The following is a 22501-nucleotide window of genomic DNA, read 5'->3' as shown; positions in this document are numbered from 1 at the left end:
ATTTTCTCCCACTTGTGAAACCAACTTCTATATTCTCTTCAATGTCATTCTGCCCTCCAGGTTCTCAATCATTCAGATAGTTCTCAATTCAGAGCCATGATCTTTTCTACCCTCGCTAATCTCACCTCAATTCTTCCTCCTTCCAAATTTCCAGTTTTCCCTCTTGAGAGTTTCCTTCTGTATCCATCTTGTCCACCCCATGTATCCTCTCCTGCCCCTCAATCCTCCCCACATCGATTGTTTGTCGAAGTCTGCCTCTGCCTTGGCCTTCAACTCTTCTGTTGGTGTTTCCCTGCTCTCTCAACTGTTCCTTTTGGCCAGTTGTGTCCTGATCCATTCAGTGTACTAATTCTAGCTCGACGAGCCTCAACTATGTATACATCAAAAATATACAATTCAAATTATCAAGATCATAATCATAAAGATCTGTCAGTATAAAATTGTGCATGAATAAAAACCACCTTTAGAGGCCATTTTTCCCTGCAAGCGGGGGTTGGCCTTTTTCGGGAACTGTGGTTGTTGTTGTTTTTCGGTCCCCTTTTTGAAGCAATGTTTTACGGCCGGATGCCCTTCCTGACGCCAACCCTTTTTGCCGCCTTTAACGACAAGCAGGGAATTACCAGTGAACTGGTACTCAATTTGCCGACCTCGGAAGGATGACAGGCTGAGTCAACCCCCCTGGCGTTAATTCAGCGATTGACCGGGATTCGAACCCAGGATCCTAGGATCCTAAGCCGGCACCCTAGCCGCTAGCCCAACACCAGGGAACACCAACAACACCAACAACACCAGGGAAAATTGTGCATGAATGTAATGCAATAATTGTATTATGTTGCAGAGGCAGGTGGGATTCATTTGTTTACCATTTACCTAGCCTACCTAGCTATTTTACCTAGCTAATTGTATTGTAACCTATTGTAACCTAGCTAATTGTATTGTAACCTATTGTAACCTAGGTAATTGTATTGTAAATAGCTAGAATATTTACCTAGTTTACCTAGCCGCTAGCCCAACACCAGGGAACAACAACACCAACAACACAAGGGAAAATTGTGCATGAATGTAATGCAATAATTGTATTATGTTGCAGAGGCAGGTGGGATTCATTTGTTTACCATTTAATACCTGACTCCTCTTCATGTGGTGTTTGTCATCATGCTGTAAATATGGTTTCCCCATTATAGTCAGGTTGACGATGTTTTTTCATTCAAAAATTTTGGAGATTAGCAAAACTATACATTTTTGGAATATTCAGAGCATGAGGAATCCAAAAATTTATGTTGGCATTTGCATAGTTATAAAAAGGTTTCGGCTGCATGGCCGCCATTTTTGATTTCCAAAATGGCCACCATAAAATACATAATTTGCGCTATGTCGGCTTCTAGTCAACCTAGAATCTTATTTAAATATGCTAATCCTATGTTTTCTGGGTCAAGAAAATCATTGGTGGGATCATTAGACTTCTAATCCTAACACTTGCTTCACTTTTAGGACTTTCCAAATGACACTCAGGACAGTGATGAAGATCTGTAAAAGCATATTCCTGAACGGTATAGACCTAGTAGATCCTGTGTATAGGACTTATAGTTCAAGCTGATACTAACAGGGCTGCTTTCTTGCTTTATAAACCCATACCTCTAACTTCAAAGGACTTGCAATATCATGTATTACGTAATACAGTTATATCACAAATATAGAGACAATGGTTTTCAATTACCTTTGTTTGTTGCTTTTCTATAATCCGGAGCACTATTTTGAGGCCTTTATTGGATTCCTTGACCCAGAAAACATAGGATTAGCATATTTAATTAAGTTTCTAGGTTGACTAGAAGCCTAGATAGCGCAAAATATTTTTATTTTATGGCGGCCATTTTGAAAATCCAAAATGGCGGCCATGCAGGTGTCTGTGCAAATGGCAACATTGATTTTCGGATTCTCCATGCTCTGATGATTCCAAAAATGTGCAGGTTTGCTAATCTCCCAAAATTTTGAACGAAATTATATTTGTTAACATAGTGAACCTGACTATTACAAGAGTGCGTGGACTTGCGTCGCAACAAGGATCCATCAGCTTTCTCCTTGGTGAAAGTGTCAAACCATATGATATTTTTAGGAGGATTACTACCAATATAGAAGGAACTGTATGTCATGGAAAAATGTGTACAAATGGTGTGATAAGCTTTAAAAATGGTGGACAAGACGGACAAGTGGGGTCGCCATCTTTACAACACGATTACGCACTAGAGTCAGTTACTATGGTCAACAAATGACCCCAACGTGCTCTTGCACCATCACACCTTCTACAATTTAGTAGTACTGCTCGCTAAATTAAAACCCCCACTATGTATTCACCTGTACTTGCATCATTCAATCATTTGCTCGTGCTCTGCAGGTTTTTTACGCATCATTTTCTGTCCCTTTCTCCCGCTCCAGATTGTCCGGCAGGATCGCAGCCTCGAGCAGATCGTGTTTCCCGTACCACACGTATGCGAGTTCCTACCTCGAGAGTCTAAAGTGCGGGTTTACTATACAACGGAACGAGATGAGCAAGGCAGCAAGATAAACGACTTCTTCATGCGCTCCAGTGATCTCTTTAGAGACATGAACTGGCATAGAAATCTTCGCAGTGAGGCTGCCATCTTGCCTACCCTCCTGTTTATCCTTTCTTACCCTCCTAGATAAGTTGGCAATACTAGCGGAGGCTTTGATGGGCCTAATCATCATCATCGGGTCGATCTCGATCAGACAAGTGTCTTTCGGTTGCTAATTATACTTAAGTGGTCGCAAGTTCTGGGCCTAATGGCCTCCTCAGACTTTGAAGTTCCTTGTAAGGGAATTTTTGGTGCCAGTTTTGGGGGTGGGGAGAGGAGGGGTTTGTTCCTTTTATTTGTCCAAATCACCCAAAGTCATTTTCATTACTTCCACCACTATGGTGCGTAGTTGTGTTTTCTCCCCTGTCTGTCTGCCTGTGTGTTTGGCTGTCTGTGAACAGGATGTCTCAAAAAGTTGTGGACGGATTCGGATGAAATTTGGTGGACGGGTTATGTCGCAAGATATCCCATTACATAACACGGTTATGTAGCACAGGGTCAAAATCTATATGTAGCACGATATCCCAAACAGATATGGACGTATTCAGACAAAACTAGGGGAATGAGTTAGGTAGACGACAAACAGACGACAACAAGCCGTTTCGATTTTAATTCAGGTCCGGATCCAGATCCGGCCTATCAGTGCATTCCCTGCTAATCTCACCTCATCTGTGCATCTGTGATTTCGACATGACACAACGTAAACTGTGCAGCCTGGCTGATTGAGGTTATGTTTTCACCCCTGTCTGTCTGTCTGTGAACAAGATATCTCAAAAAGTTGAAGACAGATTCGGACAAAATTTGGTGGAGAGGTTGGGTGTGTGACAAGGAAGAAATGATTAGATTTTGGTGAAGATCCAAGATTTATTTTAAGTGATTCTTCACTATTGAGAGATCGGGCCAAAAACTATATATAACATGATATGTTAAAAAGTTTTAGAGGACTTGTGACAAAACTAGGTGGATAACTTGGTGAGGCAACAAGAACAAGCGATTCGATTTTGGTTCAGGTCCGAATCCAGATCTGGCCTATCAGTAGGATACAAAACATAAACTGTTCAGCCTGGTGGAGGCTCTCTTGAGGTTCTGGCGGAGGCTCTCTTGAGGTTCTGGCGGAGGCTCTCTTGAGGTTCTGGCGGAGGCTCTCTTGAGGTTCTGGCGGAGGCTCTCTTGAGGTTCTGGCGGAGGCTCTCTTGAGGTTCTGGCGGAGGCTCTCTTGAGGTTCTGGTGGAGGCTCTCTTGAGGTTCTGGCGGAGGCTCTCTTGAGGTTCTGGCAGAGGCTCTCTTGAGGTTCTGGCAGAGGCTCTCTTGAGGTTCTGGCGGAGGCTCTCTTGAGGTTCTGGCGGAGGCTCTCTTGAGGTTCTGGCGGAGGCTCTCTTGAGGTTCTGGCGGAGGCTCTCTTGAGGTTCTGGCGGAGGCTATCTTGAGCTTCTGGCGGAGGCTCTCTTGAGGTTCTGGCGGAGGCTCTCTTGAGGTTCTGGCGGAGGCTCTCTTGAGGTTCTGGCGGAGGCTCTCTTGAGGTTCTGGCGGAGGCTCTCTTGAGGTTCTGGCGGAGGTTCAGCCTGGCTCTCTACCGAGGCCACTTCTAGTCCCTGATGTTTCAGTTGATTCTTCACTCTGGCATTGTTTTTAAAACGTACACATTGAATGAAAACCTCTTCTAACTTTTACCCTCATTCTTTCTCACATTCTCCTTCTCCCACAGGTCAGCCGTTGCTTCACTGGTGCTCACGAAATATCACACTGTGGAGCGGGATTTCCTTCAACCTCGTCGTCCTCATCAATGTCCTGGTGGCTTTATACTACCCCTTTGAAAGCAACCATGACAGTGAGTATGGTGGCACATTCTGTAGACAGATTTGGCCTGTTAGACATCAGGTTTGAATCTAATCTGATCTTTGCAATCCTCAATGCTTTTTTGAAGGCTCTTTCTCCTCTTGTTTATTGCAGTAAATTATCTTTTTGAAACTCTCACACTAAGTCGCTGAGTATTTCATGCATCTCTTATCCCAAACCATGACTTCTGATATCTTGAGGCCTCTCTCTTTCTTTCTCTCGGACATGCTCTGTGGATTATTGAGCAAACATTTTCCCTCCAACATGTACTTTTACATTGTGTCAAAATAACGTTGAATTTTCACCAAGGAGTTTTACCGTTCGGTGTACTGCCATCTTGCTGTCTTTGTGGCTGCCATTTTGTCAGTATGTAATTGTCATCTGTGAAGCCTCTGCACTTATAGTCAGCAGACATGCAGATTACTGTGATTTCCATGTGACGATGATTCTAAGAGTGACGTGCCTGGCTTGAATGACCTGAGAATCATATGGGTGGAGGGATAACTCATTTGATTAGCATGCTTGCCATTGAGCTGTCAAATCTTTGTTTGATACCTGACCTTACAATGCTTGCCATTGATCTGTCGAGTCTGTGCTTGATCCCTGACAAGATCTAAATTAATTTAAGCATTTAAAATGCAGCACTGATACTGTGTCACCCAGAGGTGCTTGATCTCAGAGCACGCCATCATTCTGACAATGCCATAAAGCCAATATGTCTGGACTGCATTTGGTTTGTAAATGTTCAAGATCACACAGTATTTTTTAATAGTATGCCATTACGTGCTGGTACCCTGGCCAAAGTACCTGCCAGGAAATCTTAAAGGGATGTATATATTCAGTCATATGAAGTTAATAATGGGGTTACTAAATAAAAGAGAAGTAATTTTTTGGACTACATTAATCGCGTGTGGATAAAGTGCAGACATGATGGGCCAATTATCTTCTTCATTGTATAAGCTTTTTATCCCATGCTCATTTAAAAAGTGTGTGTGTGTGTGTGTGTGTGTGTGTGTGTGTGTGTGTGTGTGTGTGTGTGTGTGTGTGTGTGTGTGTGTGTGTGTGTGTGTGTGTGTGTGTGTGTGTGTGTGTGTGTGTGTGTGTGTGTGTGTGTGTGTGTGTGTGTGTGTGTGTGTGTGTGTGTGTGTGTGTGTGTGTGTGTGTGTTCGTTCGTTCGTTCCCCCGTCGCACAGCGGAGCGAAAGGGGGACTATGGCTTTCCCCTCCGATCGTCCGTCCGTAAGCGAAGGACCGCATTCGAATTTGGTGTGTGGGTGCAACCCACGTCAAAATCAAAGATGGCCGCCGCCATGTATGTCTGATGCCATGTATGTCTGAACATTGTATCCTGCATATCTTGAAAAATAAGCAAAGTACCAAATTCTAATCTGGTGTGTGGGTGTATCTCGGCATAAGGAAGACCGCTATTGTAAATTGGGTCGCCATGTCAAAATCCAAGATGGCCGCTACCATATATATATATCTGAACCTTGTGAGCGACATATCTTGAAAAATAAGCGAAGTACCTTCTGGTGTGTGGGTGTATCTAGGCATAAGGAAGAACGCTATTGAAAATTGGGTCGCCACGTCAAAATCCAAGATGGCCGCCTCCATGTATGTCTGAACCTTGTGAGCGAAATATCATATCATAGCATGTTTTCTGCGTGTTCCACTTTGTCAACTCACATCACTTCCCTGACGGGGGACCTAGGCGTAACGCTTGTTTTCATTGGTTCGTATCTCCATGTGTGGGTTTCAGGAGGTGGAACGGAGCCCGCCTGCCCGCAGAGCTGGAAATATCCACCTCCATTTTAATAAGTGATCACGATTCATGGACCAGGTTGTGAAGCTTTCCTGTCAACGTTTTGTTCTGAGGGCTCTTTACAAGATCGTCACTGAACCCCAGACAGCTTCCAACTGCAGTCCGTTTGTAGTAATATTGCCAGCGATGTTTTTTTAAAAGATCTCTGTGAGGTTCTTCTTTATCATTCCCGTCGCTTCAGTCATCACTGGTACAATTCCAGCGCTCTTAAGCTTCCAGGATGTTTTCACTTCATTCTCGAGATCCTTGTATTTGGACATTTTCTTGATCTCTGCGTTGTTTAGGCCAAATCCGCACATACTGACACCTCATTTAGCAATGCCTTATTTTCGTTTTTGTTTCGAATTCTGGTCACAATGCTTTCTTTTTATATGTTTATGTGGTTTTCTGTGTTCATTGTCCTCCAATCCCTCCTCCCTTTTGGCAATGACTAGTACCCTTAGAAATGCCTTTGTCCGGTCTTATCTGGATGGCAATCCTCATATCCATTGCCATGATGCTGCTTCTGCCAAGGCCTCACGGGCTGCGGGCCTTCATTGCTGCCTCCATCCTGCGGCTCATATACTCCTTGGGCCTGCAGCCCACCCTTACAATCCTCGGCACCACAAATGTGAGGGCCCATTCTATCTTTGCTGTTTTGTAATTAATGATGTGATGTTAGCAATCCCATGGTGTCTGCCACTTCAATACTTATTACCTGGCTTAACGATTACATCGATGTCAGAAGCAGTGGAGCTGGAGAGGAGGGCACACCCCCCCCCCTCCCCCCCCCCCCCCCCACTCCCCACTCCCCCAACTCTGAACCTTGGGTATGGCAAGAGAGTGTGTGATTAAGCCCCAAACTGTGCCAAGTTTAAAAGAGAGCTACTGTTTCTTTGATATAGTCTACATTTCTGCCTTCAATCTCCTTTCTACCATGTTCTATGCCAGTATCAACCCACTTCTGAAACCCATCTGTCTGACACATCTGTGATTTAAAAAAAAAATTATTTCAGTATTAATGCAATCATTGTTTTAATCTGTAGCTCAGAACTTGCACCAAAGTTTGGTGGACTGCCATTTATCACATTTTATAAATATAGTCAGTGGTTGACTGTCACGTGCTTCAACAGACAGCCAATGAAAGAAGTCTCACCTGCCATCATTTAAATTTGACTATTACACCGCCTTCAGAAAGTATTCACACCCCTTGACTTTTTCACATTTTCTTGTGTTACAGCCTGAATTTAATATGGATTAAACTTAGAAAAAATTTTTTGTCATTGATCAACACATAATACCCCATAATGTCAAAGTGATTTTTCTTTTTTAGAATTTATTACAAGATAATTAAAAATGAAAAGCTGAAATGTCTCGAGTCAATAAGTATTCAAACCCTATGACACTTCAAATTGAGCTCAGGTGCATCCAATTTACTTTGAGCATCCATCTGTGGCCATCCATTAATTGGACATGCTTTATAAAGGAACACAACTGTCTATATAAGGTCCCAGATTTGACAGTGCATGCCGGAGCAGAAACTACCATGAAGTCCAAGGAACTGTCTGTAGATCTCCGAGATAGAATTGTGAGGAGACATAGATCTGGGGAATGGTATAAAACAATTTCTAGAGTGTTGAAAGTTCCCAAGAGCACAGTGAGCTCCATCATTAGGTATTGCTGGCACCCTAGCTAAATTCCAAATTCCTACCTACGTTGTGTGTTGCGAGTGGTCTGATCTTCTCGGATATTAATTGATACCAGGTTATACTGCTTGCACATCCGTGTGTGGGCAGTGTCTGCTTGTGCAGGTATTTTGCAAATTACCATTCCAAATTCAAACCGTAATGAATAAAAAAAATGAAATAGGATACGACGATGCAGTTTGCTGCATGTGAAAGAATATTTGTTAAAGTTTTATTTTTGTCAAGATCATCAGCCAAATTGGAATGGACTTCTGGGGACTGCGACCGAATGGCTCACAAACGTGGTCAACATCCTCACCACTTGTGCTTGGCCGGCCTGTCCCCTTCTTCTGAAACATGCTACCAGTCTCCATAAACGTTTTGTGCCACTTACAAATCGATTTCTCAAGGCTGTGTGCCTTCCATAGGTTGTCCTGAAGATTAGTTGAACCTGTGTAGCCAATTTGATCTCTTTTAAACCATTCCCAACACACTGCGCTTTTTCTCGTTAGGATGTCATTTGCAGTAAATGTGATGTCACGTGTCACAGCTCCCAGGCAAAAATAGAATCCCTTTACGAGAAAGTAGTTATTCTCTGCTGACTACTCTAGTTAAACCTGTAACCAACTATGGTATATGAGATTACAACTCGTCATGTGCATAAATGATACTAATACATTACCTCCAAACTAGGTTGACGTTCATAACAAATGACGTCAATGACGTGTCAAAGGGGAAGTGTGCCCCTTTCATTAAATTTATTATATAGTCCGGGTCTGTTGTGGAGTCCGGGTCTGTCGACGTACTAAGGGGGGGATGAAGTCCCCATTTCCCCACAGACCCGGTTCCACAGGGTCGTCGGTCACGACAAGGTTTGCACCCGACGAGTTGCGAAGCAACTTCAATTGCCAACCTTCCAACCATGGGTGAAGGGTTATTGGTCACGACCCAAACACCTTCGAGACCGCATAGCCAGAAAGACCGGGGATTGAACCCTCTCGCGATTCCACACCTTATTCCAATCGAGTGCGCCGAGCGGTTTTGCGCGGTTTAACTACTTGTGATTGATGGGCCTAATTGACTAGTCAAATTCGGTTCTGAACTATGCTGGGCCAATGGGGGAAAGGATGTACACGAACAGGTTGAAAGGAAACAAAAATGTACACGTCTTTTATTTATAATTCACAGAAAAAGGACGAGAGGCAGACATCAATTCTTACCGATCTAAATCCCGACACGCGCCTTGCACACACACACTGGGAATGAATCGCACAGGTTAACTCGTACCGAGCAACGTGCAGCCGTGGACTCGGGTTCGCCAGCTTCCGTGCGCAGCTCACGGGCCGTTCAGGATGCGCAGCTTGAAGAATGTCCGCAGGACGAACCACTGCATCAAAGTCAGCACGAACGACGATCCAGGTCGAATGAACGATTCAGCACAGGCGACGACCTCAACTCGGATCAAGCCCCAGCACAAGGAATGAAGGTCATGCGCAGGAAGGACAAACCAGCACGTCGGACAGCCAGCTTGAAGGGTGACGACGAGAGAGGGCAGCGAGAGAGACCCGCAGTGTGATAGGCACCGGTTTATGTCGGGGCGAAAGGCTTTCTACAATGTTCCACAGCCTCCCATTAGCCGAGGCAACACTGGTAGTTTGCTGGCGAAGTGTCCACGACCTGATTGGTTGCTTACGTGTCCACGACCTCTCATTGGTTGTTTGCATGTCCACGATCTCTCATTGGTTGTTTGCTTGTCCACGATCTCTCATTGGTTGTTTGCGTGTCCACGATCTCTCATTGGTTGTTCGCGTGTCCACGATCTCTCATTGGTCATTTGTTGGTGAAGTTTGCTGGTGAAGTGTCCACGACCTGATTGGTTGCTTATGTGTCCACGGCCTCTTATTGGTTACCTGCTGGTGACGTGGGCAGTTCTTTTAGCCACGCCTACCACAGTCGCGGTTGATCACGTGGACTGTATTTTTAGCCACGCCTACTTGCACATGAACCAACATCTTCCTTCAACTATACGAAGGTTTTAAATCCTGCCTAAACTCGATGCATATCTGCTTTAATTACTACACAATGGGAAGGGAGCTAATCTTTACATTTAATAAGAAATAAATGACGACTGCAGGCTACATGTTGTTGTGTAATTAAGAAGGGTTGGTGTTCTTTATTGCAAAACCACAACAATATATATTGTTGCGGTTCTGAGAATGTACATATTGATTAATAAAGGTTAACAGTTTGCCCCCATAGTTAGTCCACATGCAACACGTAGGCCACCTTAGAACATTAGTTATGTCATAGTATATGTGAGAATAAGGCCATTTCCAATAGTGATACCTGCGTTGTGTAAAATAAATAATAAGCTTAGGTCCCATTCATTTTGCGGCCCACCCTCCAAATCGACCTCGTTGGGCAGCATCCATCCCGCGCCCTGATTCGGCTAATCCACCTCCTTTGCCAGCAGCGTTCGCTGCCCTTGGGTTTTCGCTCGAAACCAGCCAAATGCCACGAGGTAGGCCTGGAAAAGGGGGAGGAGCGCGAGGTCGGGGTGTGGCCACGTAAAGCAGCACGTCAAAGGCAGAGCCGGTAAGAGCCACCAACCAACCAGGGCTCAGGTGGAATGGCGTGAGGGGCGTGGTAAGAGTGCGGCTGGCAAATTCCAGAGGGTTCGCTGGGCGGCGATATATAAACGCGCACACAAAGCCCTTCCACAGGACTGGCACGATTTGCGCATTACAAAGGACTTGAGGACTGCCCTTGTGAGAGAACTGCACTCGTTGTAAAGGACTGGCCAGAAGGAATCTATGAGCACTCGTTGGAAGTGTGGCTTATTGAGGACGGTGCAAAGAGGCCTCGTGAGGAAAACGCATTAAGCAGCGCGTTCGAGCTGCCGATTATTACGTACGCGGCTGAGCCGCGAGTGTAACCGCCAAGCCAGCCTACCTTTCGCCCGCATTCCGCCCTGTAATTGTCCGCTCCACGTAAACGACACGAGGAGAGTTCCTGGCCGCTGCCGCCTGACCATCTACACCACGGTACGAGTCGAGGACCGGAGTTAGCTGCCTGGACGCCATCATCCCTGGACCATCAACCCTGACCTTCTACATCCCCGTGTGAGTGTGTCTGTGTGTGCGGGCCCGTTTGTCCAGGGATAAGTTAAGACTGTATAAGCTTCACTGTGTGTACTTCTCCTCCTTCCTGTACAAATTGTTAATAAAACAATTGTTCTTCCTGTTTCTTCCTAATTCGACCGTATCAGTCTTTTCCTCCATTGGGTAAGCGTGGCACGATTCGGCACCGCTCAAATCGGGTTAGTTCCTGTTAACAGCTCGGATCACGGCTCGCTATCGCTCGGCGTTTCCACCTAAAACCGTGGTTCGGGCGGGGTTATTTCCTTGCTTCCTGGGAGGCGCTGGTAATTAGGTATTAGGAATTCGGCCTACGACCCTACCCAGCGCTGACCGGAAGGAACGACATAGCCCCGGATCGCGTCGGCTAGATACAAGACAAGGCGATTAACCCCCCCCCCTTGATAAGGGGGAAGGCCGACGTTGAGATCTGCAACAATATATATGCTTAGTATGCATGTATATATATATATATTTCAGTTTTTTATTTTTAATAATATTTGCAAAACTTTCTAAAATCCTGTTTCTCTTTGTCATTATGGGATATTGAGTGTAGATTGATGAGGGAAAAAATGAATTTAAACGATTTCAGCATAAGGCTGCAACATAACAAAATGTGAAAAAAGTGAAGGGGTCTGAATACTTTGTGAATGCACTGTATATATGTACTGTATATATATATATATATATATATATATCTCTACTGTATATATGTACTGTATATATATATGTATGTATCTGCTCTTGCTTGAGTGGAACAGCGTTTCGGTCCTACAATGAACTCGTAAAAGACTGAGTAACATTATGTTACATAAAAAACATGTGTAGACACTCACTTATAAAACAAACATTTTGATTGTCGTAACTTTCAACACAACAACTTCATGCATCTTACTTGCTTAAGTTGGTTATTGAATTGAATTTATCCTGTAGAACACCGAAGTCTTAAAACCACTCATTCATTAAGCCTTGCTATTAGCAGAATAGATACAGACATTATTCGACCAAAAACTTCAAAGTCCTGGAATATGGATTACGATGTATGTTTACTGAACTTGCGTGGACTACTTGTAGCATCCCCTTAGCCATCTTAATATCAAGCTGCAGTTTGTACATTGTTACACAGGCAGGCAAACGAAATGTTATAAAGACACACTTGCAGGTCACCATACAATATTTGCAGCATGGAGTGACTATAATGCACATGAGCATAAAGAGCATGTCATGAATGGCTATTGGTTCACGAGTTATCAAGTGACCACTATATTCGTCGTGTGTGCGTCTGTCTGTCTTTGTGTCTGTCTGTCCGCAGCGTAACTACCTGATGATATCATCCGATCTTGATGAAACTTGGGTGGGAGGTTGATATCATGATCTCGTTGTGTCCTGCCGAGAGTGGGCGTATTGCGCCCATTGTGGGCGGAGCCACGCCCGAAAAGATGTCTTTTTAGGGGGTAATCGAGTTCAAGCTACATCTTCTCCGAGGGGTTTGGTGTAATCTGACAGGGGTTTCGATCTTTGGTTAGGCCAATGTCATGTGTCTAGCCCCACGGAGCTCGATTTTTTTTTTTTCATTTCATTTTTCACCGAATTTTCGGTATTGTGCAGCTAATTAACGTCATAACTGATTATACATTATTTTCTATCTCATTTGAAGGTCAGTAACCTTCGTTTTGACATTTCCGGGCCTGGCCTGTCCGGGCCTGTTTCGGTTGCAGTCCGTCCTTTGTCATTGAATACCGCTCGCTCGTGAACCATCGTCGTCTCCTGACTTGTCTGCATTACTTTCGTTTTTATCCACAGCTGATAAAGATTACAAATGCCACCATCTTTGCAGCATGGAATATAGGTTCTTAAGCAGAACCACGACAAACAGAAAACTAAACAGAGATGCGTTGAGAACACAACCTTGTTTAACACCATTAATGGCTGCAAAAGGTGATGAAATGTGAACATGATCTATTACTCGAACCGCCATACTGACATGTAATTGAAGAGCAATGCCCACTAACGTGACAAGGCATCCAAACTTTGAAAGAGTCTCCCATAGTGCTTCAGGATCAACGTTTACCGGATGAATGCTCTGCTGTCTGATGCAATGAAAATTTCCTTTCCCTGTGTCAAATGAACCTGCTTCTGACATACAATGAGATGAAGTTTGAAAGTTTCTTGGCCGCAGGTCTTCACATCACCTCCATAACTTATTTGAATGGAATAAGTGCCTTTAGGTACTGAATCTTCATCTGATATATTTCGTCTTCTCTTCAAACAAAAAATGTCCCGTGGAAGTTTGTCCATTTGCATGCAAGGTTGGATTTGATATCCAGGTTTATAAGAAGACAAGCCACGCTTAATCCTCTTTGTCTCTGAGCAGTGAGCTTTTTTCCAATTACTCTACATAGCAGATATCTCAATTTGTCTCACGGGATGGTGCAAAGATCGCAGCACAATGACCTTTAACCTGTCTAGTCTGGGTCCGACTCCAGACAAGACGAAAACTGTTGCGGGACGTCACAAAGTGTACCATCCCTTCCATGTATGCTGAGCTGGTTGTCCTGTTTGCTAGCATGAGCTGCGGAGCATATTCGAGAGCCCACAGTGCCATTCGAGAAGAACAGGTGAGCTATCGCCGGTGCCCCGAAAAACTTACAAATCCCTCCTCAAATAAGGTCCGGTTGAGTGCCAGGCCTGGCCATACAGTTCGTGAAAGACTTGAGACAAAAGCTCTCTCAGGTCGATCTTCCAGGAAGGTGGTAATTGTGGGCATTAAATAAGTCGTAGTAGTAGTAGTAGTAGTAGTAGTAGTAGTAGTAGTTGTAGTTGTACTTTTAGTTGTTGTAGTTGTTGTAGTAGTTGTTGTTGTAGTAGTTGTTGTTGTAGTAGTTGTTGTCGTAGTTGTTGTAGTAGTTGTTGTAGTAGTAGTAGTTGTTGTAGTAGTAGTTGTTGTAGTAGTAGTAGTTGTTGTATTTGTAGTTGTAGTCGTAGTTGTTGTAGTAGTTGTTGTTGTTGTAGTAGTTGTAGTTGTTGTAGTTGTAGTAGAAATAATAGTAGTAATGGTAGTAGTAGTAGGAATATTAGTAGTATGAATATTAGTAGTAGTGGTAGTAGTAGTGGTAGTAGTAGGAATATTAGTAGTAGGAATATTAGTAGTAGGAATATTAGTAGTAGTGGTAGTAGTAGGAATATTAGTAGTAGGAATATTAGTAGTAGTAGTAGTGGTAGTAGTAGGAATATTAGTAGAAGGAATATTAGTAGTAGGAATATTATTAGTAGGAATATTAGTAGTAGTAGTAGTAGTAGTAGGAATATTAGTAGTAGGAATATTAGTAGTAGGAGTAGTGGTAGTAGTAGGAATATTAGTAGTAGGAATATTAGTAGTTGGAATATTAGTAGTAGTAGTAGTAGTAGTAGTAGTAGTAGTAGTAGGAATATTAGTAGTAGGAATATTAGTAGTAGGAATATTAGTAGTAGGAATATTAGTAGTAGTAGTAGTAGTAGTAGTAGTAGTAGTAGTAGTAGTAGTAATATTAGTAGTAGGAATATTAGTAGTAGTAGTAGTAGTGGTAGTAGTAGTATGAATATTAGTAGTAGTAGTAGTGGTAGTAGTAGGAATATTAATAGTAGGAATATTAGTAGTAGGAATATTAGCAGTAGGAATATTAGTAGTAGGAATATTAGCAGTAGGAATATTCGCAGTAGGAATATTAGTAGTAGGAATATTAGTCGTAGGAATATTAGCAGTAGGAATATTAGCAGTAGGAATATTAGCAGTAGGAATATTAGCAGTAGGAATATTAGCAGTAGGAATATTAGTAGTAGGAATATTAGCAGTAGGAATATTAGCAGTAGGAATATTAGCAGTAGGAATATTAGCAGTAGGAATATTAGCAGTAGGAATATTAGCAGTAGGAATATTAGTAGTAGGAATATTAGCAGTAGGAATATTAGCAGTAGGAATATTAGTGGTAGGAATATTAGTCGTAGGAATATTAGCAGTAGGAATATTAGCAGTAGGAATATTAGCAGTAGGAATATTAGCAGTAGGAATATTAGCAGTAGGAATATTAGCAGTAGGAATATTAGTAGTAGGAATATTAGCAGTAGGAATATTAGCGGTAGGAATATTAGCGGTAGGAATATTAGTCGTAGGAATATTAGCAGTAGGAATATTAGCAGTAGGAATATTAGGAGTAGGAATATTAGCAGTAGGAATATTAGTAGTAGGAATATTAGCAGTAGGAATATTAGCAGTAGGAATATTAGTGGTAGGAATATTAGTCGTAGGAATATTAGCAGTAGGAATATTAGCAGTAGGAATATTAGCAGTAGGAATATTAGTAGTAGGAATATTAGCAGTAGGAATATTAGTAGTAGGAATATTAGTCGTAGGAATATTAGTCGTAGGAATATTAGTAGTAGGAATATTAGCAGTAGGAATATTAGCAGTAGGAATATTAGTAGTAGGAATATTAGCAGTAGGAATATTAGTAGTAGGAATATTAGTAGTAGGAATATTAGCAGTAGGAATATTAGTAGTAGGAATATTAGTCGTAGGAATATTAGCAGTAGGAATATTAGCAGTAGGAATATTAGCAGTAGGAATATTAGTAGTAGGAATATTAGCAGTAGGAATATTAGTAGTAGGAATATTAGTAGTAGGAATATTAGCAGTAGGAATATTAGTCGTAGGAGTATTAGCAGTAGGAATATTAGTAGTAGGAATATTAGTCGTAGGAATATTAGCAGTAGGAATATTAGCAGTAGGAATATTAGTAGTAGGAATATTAGCAGTAGGAATATTAGTAGTAGGAATATTAGTAGTAGGAATATTAGTAGTAGGAATATTAGTAGTCGGAATATTAGTCATAGGAATATTAGTAGTAGGAATATTAGCAGTAGGAATATTAGCAGTAGGAATATTAGCAGGAGGAATATTAGTAGTAGGAATATTAGCAGTAGGAATATTAGCAGTAGGAATATTAGTAGTAGGAATATTAGTAGTAGGAATATTAGTAGTAGGAATATTAGCAGTAGGAATATTAGCAGTAGGAATATTAGTAGTAGGAATATTAGCAGTAGGAATATTAGCAGTAGGAATATTAGTAGTAGGAATATTAGCAGTAGGAATATTAGTAGTAGGAATATTAGTAGTAGGAATATTAGTAGTAGGAATATTAGTAGTAATAGTTGTAGTTGTAGTAGTAGTATGAATATTAGTAGTAGTGGTAGTAGTAGGAATATTAGTAGTAGGAATATTAGTAGTAGGAATATTAGCAGTAGGAATATTAGTAGTAGGAATATTAGTAGTAGGAATATTAGTAGTAGGAATATTAGTAGTAGGAATATTAGCAGTAGGAATATTAGCAGTAGGAATATTAGCAGTAGGAATATTAGCAGTAGGAATATTAGTAGTAGGAATATTAGCAGTAGGAATATTAGTTGTAGGAATATTAGTAGTAGTAGTAGTAGTGGTAGTAGTAGTGTTAGTAGTAGGAATATTAGTAGTAGGAATATTAGTCATAGGAATATTAGTAGTAGGAATATTAGTAGTAGGAATATTAGCAGTAGGAATATTAGTAGTAGGAATATTAGTAGTAGGAATATTAGTAGTAGGAATATTAGTAGTACGAATATTAGTAGTGGTAGTAGTAGGAATATTAGTAGTAGGAATATTAGTAGTAGTAGTAGTAGTAGTCGGAATATTAGTAGTAGGAATATTAGTAGTAGGAATATTAGTAGTAGGAATATTAGTAGTAGGAATATTAGTAGTTGGAATATTAGTAGTAGAAATATTAGTAGTAGGAATATTAGTAGTAGGAATATTAGTAGTAGTAGTGGTAGTAGTAAGAATATTAGTAGTAGGAATAGTAGTAGTAGTAGTAGTAGTGGTAGTCGTAGTAATATTAGTAGTAGGAATATTAGTAGTAGGAATATTAGTAGTAGTAGTAGTAGTAGTGCTTTTGTTGGAAAGGCTATCGAGATTTGCGTTCAGAGCTCATGCAAGCTCAGGCAAACATATGTTCCCAGTTTAATGTCGCTCAATTCCTCATCTCTGCAAGTCCATGGTTTGAAATACAGTAGACAAGGTAGAGCATTTTGAAGAGAAAGCACTACCAAGACAGATAAGGGAAAGGTAAAAGAACGCCAAAGAACACCAAAAAAAGAATGCCAAATAACACATCTATCTATAATTCCAGTAATCTCTGTCTGTACGTCTGTACGTCTGTACGTTTGTTTGTCTGTGACCGCTGTTTCTCGACAACCACGGGTCCGATATACTTTTAACTTGCCAGGTATATTGCTGGGGACCCGAGGATGTGCCTTTTCAAGGTTTCATATTAATCGGACAATTACTTACCGAGCTATGTCCAAAAAACGATTCAACCAATCAGAGAGCAGCGAACGATCGCGTGTGCCGAACGTGGAGGACACACTCTGCCTCGGATGGCACATTTGACAGCGTATTCATTTATTTCACGTTTGCAAACTATGTTGGCGTTAAACTATGTTTTAAAACTAATAAAACCGAATTTGCGATTCATTCGCTTTCCTGCGCGTTTGTGCACGCGATGGCGATTTCTTTACCAAACTCCGGAAGCCGTTCGCTTTGGACCAAACCATTGCATGTAAATAGAGGGGGGGGATTGTCACCGTACTCGCAAGCCGTTCGCTTTGGACCAAACCATTTCATGTAAATAGAGGGGGGGGATATAATTTTAGATATAGATATAGTACGGGCAATGCCCTAGTTTATACAAATAAGAGCAAAGTATCTTGTGGGGAGACCGTTCAAAGTGCATCATTTATAGTCCAGGTTTCCTTAAACTTTTGAACAGTGTTACTATATTCTGCCGCCTTGTACTCCGAAATAATGCGTGAGCGTATTAAGCCCTTCAGACATACAGAACTGTGTTCCACCACATTTCTCTCAGTTTTTGCCTTCCTGGTTTTATATATTGCCATTTTCCCACAGGCTAAAATAAAGTTAACAAGGAGATCACGTGACTTGCTTAGTTTCTTTACCGGGTGCCCGATGATAAAAAGTGTTGGAGAGAAGTGAAGCCAGAAGCGCAAGAGAAGATTTTTCATCAGTAAGAACACTGGTTCAAGACGGTGGCATTGAAGGTATATGTGAAATATAGTTTCCCTTTCACCACAAAAGCAGCAATCCTCTGGGAAGTTAGTGAAATGCCGCATCATAGATCCAGAGCTCAGTGCGCCATGTAGCAACCTCCAACTTAAGTCTGCCATCATTCTTGGCGTTGGGTAGAGATAGAGTGAATCCCAACGTGGATGAACAGTCGAAGGAAGTGGAAGAATCTCACGCCAGGGAGTATCCAGTCGGGTTGCAAGAGCTATATAATGGAGCGAGTGGATCACCAGCAGGTATATATTTTTCCTTGATAGCCCACAGAACGACATTTCCACTGTGCCAGGGGTCTTACTCATATTGTTTGCAGGTATTGGCTGAGAGAGCTCGCAACATCGTGGTCGGATTTTAAAATCCATGGAGTTACCGATGGACATCTGTCCAGATCCATCACCCTCTTTGGGATTCTCTAGATATTCCAGACAATCGGGAGGCAAAGAGCTTTTGACCTCCAAGTATCCTGGAGGGGATCCTGATTGTCCTTAGGCCCATTTTCGCTGCGAGTTCCTTGGGTGAAATAAGCCTTCTCTTCCCATCGTTCAGAAGGTCTCCCACTGTGGATATGCTACCAGCTAAGAGGCTCCTTCTTACTGAAAAGGAAGCCAGAGTTGGGCCCTGTAGAAGGGGGTTGAGAATGAGCGGTTCTTCTAGCAGGTCCTTGCCTGGATAAGGAACTGTTCTTTGTACGTCGACTACATTCCAAGCCTTCAGCATTTCTTGATAAAAAAGGAGGCAATGTAACACTAGACAGGCTCTGAGATGTAATGATGAAAAGATTCCTTTTGTACCCAAGATTGAGCACTTTGCTGAAGAAGTATGATGCCAGTGAGCACCATTGCGGTGCAGGGTTCACATGTAGGTAACGTTGTATGGTCGTCAGCCTGGATGCGTGGTAGTGGCTTCGAAGGCAGGGAAAAGACTGTCCACCTTCTGCAAAAGGCAAGCTCAGAATGCCCAGGGAAACCCAGTGTTTACCATTCCAAAAGTAGTCCAATAGCTTCCTCTGCATCTTAACCAGAAACTCCTCTGGAGTGCTTATGCAAGAGAGCCTGAATACTAACTTGTGGATATGTGGATATGCTTGTGGATATGTGGAATTATAAAGTGTTTAATAAGGAGTGTTTTCCCCCTCAGAGACAGGACTTTTAGTAGTCCACTCCAGTCTCTCAACTTTGCTTCGATCTTGTCCCCTAAATTGTTCCAGTTAATGAGTGGTGAGTACCCATGGGAAGTGGACAAGTGCACCCCCAAATATTTGAGCTCATTGCGACTCCAGGTCAATTTCTGAAAAAGTGTTGGTAACTCCTTTACCTGCATTTGTCCAATTAGAAGCCCAGAGCTTTTCCTCCAGTTGATTGTAGCAGACGATGCTGCTGAATAGACCTGCTGACAATCATAAACTACTTGCATATCCCTTGCATTTCTGGCAAACACGAGAACGTCATCTGCATATGCAGAAAGTTTGAGGTTGACCCTGTTGTGTGGCACCACAATGCCAGTTAGCCTTCTTCTCATCAAACAAAGGAAGGGTTCAATACATAGGGAATATAATTGGCCGGACAGGGGACATCCTTGTCTTATTCCTCTCTCAAATGGAAAGGGCGCGAGCAAGAAACCGTTGACTTTAACTAGGCATTCTGCCGACATGTACAACATCTGAATCATGCCTACAAATCTCCTCCCCAACCCAATAGTTAGCAAGGTTTCAAAGAGATACTCATGGTTCATCTGGTCAAAGGCTTTCTCTTGATCCAAGGAAAGGAATCCGACTTGAGTCCGAGTCATGTCCGCATACTGTATCAGGTCTCTGACAAGGGATATGTTGTCATGTATTGTCCTGCCTGGAATGGCATAAGATTGGTCCGGCTGACTAATTTTGTCAGGACTGGTCCGAGACGGAGTGACAACATTTTAGCCATGACCTTATAATCCACACACAGCAGAGACACAGGGCAGTAATTCTTCAAGTTTCTCAAGTCACCCTCCTTGGGGATCAAGACCAGAATCGCTCGACGCCAAGAAAGGGGCATTATACCTGTATCACATGCTTCCTGAGCTACGCTTAGGTAATCAGGTCCAACCAAGTCCCATACTTTTGTATAGAATTCACATGATAAGCCATCCATGCCAGGGGATTTATCTCTTGATAGGCTGTGCAGGGCGGTTTTCAATTCTTCCAGAGATAATGGAGTCTCCAGCTGCTCCCGGTCTTCTACAGAGGCTTCAGGAAGACTACTCCACGAGGTGCCACCTGCACCTGCATCTGTGCTCTTACCCGAATACAGCTGAGTGTAAAAGGCTCTAATTCGTTGTTGAACACCCTCCGAGCCATTGAACAAGAGACCATCTTCTGCGAGAACACTCGCTATAGTCCTGAATTGACCTTTGCGTTTTTCCACCCCTTTGAGATAATACAGGACATATTCATCCTCAGAAATAAACTGCAAACGAGAGCGCACATACGCCCCTCGTGCCTTCACACGACTACATGCTTTAAGGGTGCTCTTTTTTTCTTGGTATGCCTGCAGTTCAGTAGAGGTAAGTGTGGCCAGGTGCTTCTCAAGGTGCAGCAGTTCCTCTTCCAGTCTTTTGATCCCTACCCCAAGTGTTTTGCTCGATCCATACGAGTATTCCTGACACAGCAATTTCAATCGTACCTTGCCTACATCCCACCAGAATCCAAGTGAGCAAAAATCTCCTTTTTTATTCCTCCAGGCTTGCCAAAAATTCAAAAAGATTGACAAAAAAAAGCTTCATCCTGACTTAAAGCATTGTTCAGGTGCCATAAGCCAGGGCCTCGCCTTGTTTCCGCCAGGGAAAACTTAATCCAGGCCAAGTTGTGATCTGTGAAATGGGCAACTTTTATGCCGGAGTCACTGACACTCTTACACAAACGGTGAGACACGTAAATTCTATCGAGCCGGGATTGTGATATATGACCACCTCTGATACTCGTATACGTGAATGTTCTGTCTGTGGGGTGTTGTATGTGCCAAGTATCCCTCAAGTTTAACAGTGTTATGGTTTGTTGTAATATTCTTACAGAGGGATTGTGCGGCTCCTGACCTATTCGATCAAGGGAGGGGTTTAGAGTGCAATTAAAGTCTCCTCCAAGAATTACACACTCTTCACCAGGCAAGGTGAGCATGAATCTCTGCAACCGGTTGAAGAAAATCCCCCTTGCAACTCCTACACAAGGTGCATAGATGTTGACGAAATTGACAACAAATTCTTCAAACTTTGCTTTTATATGTAGCAACCGCCCCACACTGGCTTCCTTTACGACAAGTATTTCAGGTTTCCTCTTTGGTGAAAAGAGGGTAGCCACTCCACAAGATGTGTCCGTTAGGTGACTGAAAAAGGCCAAGCCTTCCCATTGGTTTTCCCATCGGGATGCAGCCTCTGGGGTTGTGTGGGTTTCCTGCAGAAAGGTTACTTCAAGTTTTTCCTTCACACAGAATGACAATACCTGGTGCACACGGAATGCATCCTTACAGCCATTGACATTCAATGATCCTATTCGTAAGTTTGATGTCATTATTGTATTGAGAGTTTTGTTTCTGTAAAATTCATCCTCCTAAACGAATTTATATTCAGGCCCATAACTCAACAGCTTTGCTAGAAACTTCCTGACTCGGGCTTGTTCGGCCGAGCCTGAAGTCCTTGTTTTATGTCCCTCTCTCCTTAGTACATACAAGTAATGCACTAGCAAGTCATAATCTTTCCACCGTTTCAGCGCATTTTCCACTTTCTTCCTGCTATGCAAGCTTTGTTCCAGGAACTCGAGTATCTCCTGGCTGGGGATGCAGGAATGGCGTCCTGCAGGTAGGTCTGTCTCTAAACCAGTCAGTGACCCTTGATAGTCTTCCCCATCACCAATACTTTCCTCATCATCGCTGTCTGGAGGTTCAAGATCCTTCTCCTTTGGTGAACTTGTACAATGTGTCAAGTCTTCTGCCATGTCATCTCTCAAGGCTGACTTGGCATAATCTTCTGGCGCAGAGGAACGCTCCTTTGGCTCTGATGCGGCGGACGTTGCTTCACCTGTGGGAATGGATGCCTCCTCCTCAGTTGGTATAGGAGATCCAACCTTTTGGGGTGGTAAAATAGAGATGTGCTCAACTATTCCCCTTTCTGCACCAACAGTGAGTGAAGTGACATCACCTGAGATGTCGGTCAGTGCCAGCAACTTTATTGATGCTTGTGTGTCTGGTTCCCTCTCTCTGTCTGTCCCACCGATGAATGCTACTTCAGCATCCTTTGAAACTTTGGTGTTAATCCTTCGGTTCAGAACTGCTCTTG

General features: G+C 42.6%; 1 protein-coding gene across 4 annotated transcripts in view; it reads left to right on the top strand.

Annotated features, from left to right (window-relative positions):
- The window catches only part of LOC137425950 (inositol 1,4,5-trisphosphate-gated calcium channel ITPR1-like), a 465322-nt gene that overhangs the window by 322587 nt on the left and 120234 nt on the right, over nt 1–22501 (top strand). For all 4 annotated transcript variants that reach the window (XM_078776380.1, XM_078776381.1, XM_078776379.1 and 1 more), the window contains 3 exons: nt 2434–2626; nt 4297–4419; nt 6683–6858. In XM_078776380.1, coding sequence (XP_078632506.1) covers nt 2434–2626; nt 4297–4419; nt 6683–6858 — 492 coding nt within the window. The remainder of the gene's footprint in view (nt 1–2433; nt 2627–4296; nt 4420–6682; nt 6859–22501) is intronic.

Source organism: Myxine glutinosa, chromosome 4 (genome assembly GCF_964187855.1).
Source record: "Myxine glutinosa chromosome 4, kmMyxGlut1.1, whole genome shotgun sequence".
NCBI lineage: Eukaryota > Metazoa > Chordata > Myxini > Myxiniformes > Myxinidae > Myxine > Myxine glutinosa.
The sequence above is the reverse complement of the archived record's forward strand: the minus strand, read 5'-3'. Positions and strand labels throughout refer to the sequence as shown.